The sequence below is a fragment of the Sprattus sprattus genome, assembly GCF_963457725.1.
Source record: "Sprattus sprattus genome assembly, chromosome: 5".
NCBI lineage: Eukaryota > Metazoa > Chordata > Actinopteri > Clupeiformes > Clupeidae > Sprattus > Sprattus sprattus.
Genome location: NC_137924.1, coordinates 24,224,595 through 24,230,349, shown reverse-complemented (window position 1 = coordinate 24,230,349; position 5,755 = coordinate 24,224,595). Strand labels below are relative to the sequence as shown.

Below are 5,755 nucleotides of genomic sequence, written 5' to 3'. Positions count from 1 at the left end.
CGGCAAAGAGCTTCTTAAGTTTCATCATAATATTGTACAGTTTCAGTGTTGGCCTTCAGCCATATCCGCATTAAGTTCATAACATTCATAGCGTATTTGTAAATTATGTAAAAAAAATATGCAGACAATGTAAAATTGAACGTTAGAAATTTCAGTTCAACACCACACTTTACTCTGTCCTTCGTTGATCTTCAAACTCTGAGACCTATCTTTTTGAATGGAAGACACTGATCCCCCTGTGGTTCAAGGCTCGCTGTGTCTACTGGTAAGATTTATGAATTGGGAATTCACAGGGACGTTTTTATTATCTGGCTTCAAGTTATCTAGCACATCAGCAAAATGCATACAGTATATCCATGCACATACATAGTACACCAGTCTTATCTGTCACCCCGCCCCACACACACATTCTCTTCCATTTCCACCTCATCTCACTCTCTCTCGCTCTGGTTAATTTGCCATTCAGGAGAACAGCCAGGGGCAGCACACCTGTGGGCCGAGAGGGGCTTTTAATACCCAACCTCTTGGTGGAAACTATGCTATCAATCCCGCCGTCCCTGACAGCCTTCACCCCCTTCTTCTCCTCCTGCTCCTTCTGCTCCTCCTGCTCCTCCACCACCACCACCCTCTCAGGGTGGAAACATGGGCTGGTGCCAAGCGATCAGTCAAGAAGAGGAATGCTCCTCTTTGGTTCTCTCCCAGTGTCTTCAGTGTGTGTGTGTGTGTGTGTGTGTGTGTGTGTGTGTGTACCCGTCAACGGAGGGCCCAGATAGTTCATTCAGACATCGGTGCTAAGCAAACAGAGGTGTCGCTAAGGACTGTGCCATTGCTGGTGACACATAAGGATGTGACTTCACATGGTGCATAGAGTTGGGAAAAATAATCTTCTCAGAGAGCAGCTTGCTGACAGGTTGGGACATTCTTCATTATGGCTTGACTGAAATTCCAAAAATGTGTCCAGAGGCCTTTTACTCAGTTACTCAGCAAATGTGTAGACCTCTGCAAAATGTCAGCTCAACAACATTTTAACTTACTGTGTCCATTGGTACAGCAAGGGCTTAAATGTGTGTGTAAATATGAGGGTTTATACTCTGACTGTATAACTGTGTGTGTGTGTGTTGGGAGAATAGTAAATATGTCCAGAGACCATCACTGTTTGTGGGTGTGCACCCACATGATTAAGGAAGCTGTAATTGGTGCATTGTTGGCAGAATGGCTGGTTACCGTAGAGACCTCTGTCAACTTTGTTTTCCTCTAAGTAAGGGTGTAAACATGACTCCCACAGTAGCAGAAAAAAAAGATCCCATCTATCTACAAGCCCTTTCTGTTTTATATGGACTGTACCATCTGTATTTTCAAGGGGAAAGGGAATGCAACTCTATCTGTGTGTGATCTCAACGTCAGGAGCCCTTTGATCAGTTATTCTAATCTCAGAGAGGGGACAGAGACGTGTCCCTGTTGTTTTGTTTGTTTCTGATGAGGGCTTTTTTTCAAGTCCATGTGAGTCCTTCCTGAGGGAGGGGGAAGGGCAATGAAGACTCCAACAGCATTCTGAATAACCCACCTCAATATTACTGGGCAGAGGCAAACAAGTCTGTTTTTATCTGGTACAAAAGAAAGAGAAGAGATTTTTTCCTTGTTGCTGTTTTTGAAGTATTATTTGTTGCTTATGGTTGAGGCAGGAAGAGGTGAATGTTACTGGATATCCATGGGACATGACGACAGCTAATCTTTTGCTTTATACCAATTCTTTGTGTATTTAGACTAACCGAGTGGGGAAAGAGTGTTAAACCTTAAGATTAGGGACATATTTAAGATGCTTGTTCCACGGCCAGTGCTGTGTTCACAGGGCTTGTGGCCGATGCCACTGGGCTTACTCTCTCCTCCTCTTCGTCATTGTCATCATCATTGTCATCATCATCATCATCATCATCATCATCATCTTTGTGATCTGACAAGACCTCTTCCTCGGCCAGTGTTGCGGTGGCCACAGTGACCTCAGCGACCTCAGCATCGACCTCAGCGTCGACCTCAGCGTCGACCTGTCCGCTGGCGGACAGCCCACCCTCCACACTGCCAGTGGTGGAGACGCTCAGGAGGGGCGGCTCCTTCTCGTCCAGGTGGTGCACCTCCGCCAGGGGCAGCTCCCCGTCCGGTCCTCCCAGCGATGGCACGTCCACGTGGGCCCCCTCCCGCACCTTCTTGACATTGAAGGTCATGGGCGTGACATGGAACGAGGAGTTCTTGGCGGTGGGGCTCTTGGGGTGGTTGGGTGTGAAGCTCTTTCTGATCTTCTCGCGGCGCTCGGGTGGCACGATCTTGTTCATCTTCTTCTCGATGCTTCGGCGTGAGAAGGCCTTCTTCAGGCTGTCCACCTTCTTCAGGCTGGAGCGCTTCAGCTTCTCGGCGCGCGAGCGCTCCAGACGCTCAGAGCCAAGGGACGGCAGGCCGTCGTCCTCCTCCTCGTCCAGGGGCACGTCGCTGCGCGGGCTGGAAAGGCTGGTGCCAGCCGCTACCGCCTCCGCCTCGTCCTCGTCAGAAGTGAGGCTGATGGTCTGCAGGCCCTCCTCGTGAGAGCCGTTGCACTCGGTTGGGGAGGAAAGGTGTGCCTCCCCGACCTCATGGAGAGAGGCGGAGGTGGATGCTGGGTCCTTCATGAGGAGCGTGGAGGGGATCTCATTGTCCTCCTGCAACACATGAGAGAAAATATATCGTAACAGTGTCAATCATCGGACGGCTTGTGTTATCGGCAAACTTTCACGTTGTCATGTGAATCCATTATTAAACTTAGCATTTTGATTGTTTAACAGAATGGTCAATGTTTGACTCTGTCCGATAACTGACATAGCTACGCTAAAGAGGTTGTGATGGAATGGGATGAGAGCATGTAAAGAGGGTGTGATAGGATAATGAGAGAAGGTGCTTCTTCCTTCACTTCCACATTCATGTTAAAGCATGTCAATGCAGTTTATAGTTCATGTGTATGTGTCTGAATAGCATTGGCAACTCTAAATTTGGCCATTAGGATGCTTGTACATTTGACATTTCCAAATACTGGACGATTTCTACTACAAACTTTCAACTGTGAACAAATATCCTCATTATTGTTACATCCACTTGTTTCGTGCTGAGAAGTGGGTTAGACAGTTATCTGTGAGATTTAAAGATGAGATTATAAGGTTACATTGTTGCACTGGCAAACCGCACTATTACAGCAAGGGGGACTTGCCTTGTACGATGCAAACAAAATAGGTGGTTCTGACACGTTCACAAATGTTCAGTTGCTCTGTTGTTATTTATTTGATATGTTACCTTTTTAAAGAAGAATTCATGGAATGCTATGATAGAAACCTTAAAAACCTCATTTTTACACGCATAACTGAATGTGCAGCTGTGCAGTTGCACAACCAACTGGTTATTTCACTGTGAACACTAGAGTTACGTTTGAGATAAAGGCTATGTTCAGCATAAAAGAACATTTGTTCTGGTCAGATTACCGTAGCAAAAAATTGCAGGGCAAGCACGTACACACGCACATGTGTGTACTGCATGCACACAGGCACACGCACAAACACACACACACACACACACACACACACACACACACACACACACACACACACACACACACACACACACACACACACACACACACACACACACACACACACACACACACACACACAATCTGTTTCCATTTAACACATCTACTTGTGTCCAAATAACCATTGAGATTCAGATGGATAATGTTATTGCCAAAGGGAAGAATATCCTAAAGAATGTTTGCTATTCTGACAATGTTCTCCCTTCTCCCTTTCTGCCTCTCTCTCTCTTTCACTCTTTCATGCCATCAGCGAATTTTTATTTTTTTTTCACAGTCTACTTATCTGTTTTTATATTCTTGTCATTTTCTTCACCAACTTCAATTTAATCGAATTTCTATCTCACTAACAAGCTTGTTAATAATACTTTTTATACTGTTTCTTGCCACTTGCCTCAGTCGTTCTTGCTAGCTTTTTTACAACTCCCTGCCTCCAACCCCCCCCCCCCCCACCACCCCCCCACCATCCAACAAAGAAACATTTCCTGCTTGTTTTATACTGTACAGAACAGAGCATGTTTTTCACTTCTGTGTACAACTAACGATCTCTCTTCCTTTCACACACACTCACACAAAAGTCTTGGTGATCTACTGCGGTTTAGCATGTAAGGGAGCGCTGGTATGCTTCATGTTTAGTACTACAGTCTTGCATAAGCCCAGTGGGGAGGACAAAAGGTTCCAGCTCCATGGGTTTCATCCTGACATGCCTGAGGGAGGCAATGGCCTTCTGGCGTTCAGAGCACAGGGGCATGGTGGAATAATGTGTGTTCCAAAGAACAAACAAAAAAATCACCCCAAGTAATCACCATTTCTCGAATACCTGCACTAATACCAGCAATCATCTGGTATATGTCACCTGTGAAATGTAATTGCTAAGCGTCAAAGTCTTGGTATGTATCAAAAATGTCTAAAAGTACGTTGTTGGGCGTTTCCGTGAACACACAGTTCTCATTATGGTATGTCTTTAACAGCCAGGGGTTAATACAAACAGTCACACCATTCTCTCTTCTATTTAAAACACTTCTCTCTGGAACAGAGATAAGATTCTACTTGTATTTGCCGTTTACATGATATTGTATTGCTACATTGATTTGACTGAAATGTTCTTTGTGACTATGGCTGAAGACGTTTGGAAGTGATTTTGAGTAAATCTGTGAGTGGAGGAATGCTGTTCACAAAAAGCATTCATTGACAATGACGTTATGCACTTATCCTTGCTATGTGGGACAGAAAATTGTAGCATTGTGATTGCAGTATGCCACTTGCTGCATAAACAGAGGGTTGATGCATTAACAGGCTGTCATTTGGACGTAGCTAAAGACTGGACTAGCCTGCACAACAGGAAAGACACAACATTTCCAAGGCAGTCACTGAACAGCTTCACAACAGCTAAACATGCCTTAACTGAAAAGAACACACAACCAGTCCACCAGTCTTAAGCCATTAACGAAAGAAAACCAACCCCACCAATCATACGCCAACAGAAGAGGAAACACTTGCCTTTCTCAGATCTGTCAAAACTGTTGTTCACAAAGGCTGCTGTAATATTTGTTCTGTTCGCTAGGCATATTGAGAAATGAGAAATACATATACCACACAGATATTTTTTATTTGTTCAGTTAGAACATGTGGTTGGATGATAGAATGAGAACCATGGTTCTATCCTCAAACATCCGCAACAACCCAATCTAAATATCTTCCATTCAGGGATCCAAACCAGTCACATTTGGGTCTGCAATGTGGAGTATGCTTGGTTAAACTTATTCCTCTTCGAGATATTGCATCATCTCTAGATTCATTCAAAGTGACAGAACAGCTTGTGAAATTCTTGAGATCTTTGACACATAACAACACAGGCTTGTGGCTAAATTCTCAATGGCATATCTCATGTGAAAATGACAATGAACAATGCAAATTCAGTTAGACACACATACTGGCACGCCCAAACAGATCACAACACGTCATTCCGGTCCCATGATGTTATATTATATTGTTAGGTTAGAGCCAAGTTTGAGGATGATATGACACCATTCTCTTCACCTGCATGCACCATATGGTCAATCCCTGGAGAATCGAACTACTTCCAACTTAAACAACTTCTGACCTATTTTTACAAATTAATCTTGAATATGATCAATGTCTGAGGTATGAACA

At 44.3% G+C, this 5,755-nt stretch overlaps 1 protein-coding gene across 1 annotated transcript in view; it reads right to left on the bottom strand.

Moving 5' to 3' along the window:
* Positions 1-1,807: 1,807 nt before the first annotated feature.
* The window catches only part of cavin2a (caveolae associated protein 2a), a gene marked incomplete at its 5' end in the record, with an annotated part of 16,429 nt that continues 12,481 nt past the window's right edge, over positions 1,808-5,755 (bottom strand). The window contains one exon of the mRNA XM_080838636.1: positions 1,808-2,687. Coding sequence (XP_080694762.1) covers positions 1,812-2,687 — 876 coding nt within the window. The 3' untranslated portion in view covers positions 1,808-1,811. The remainder of the gene's footprint in view (positions 2,688-5,755) is intronic.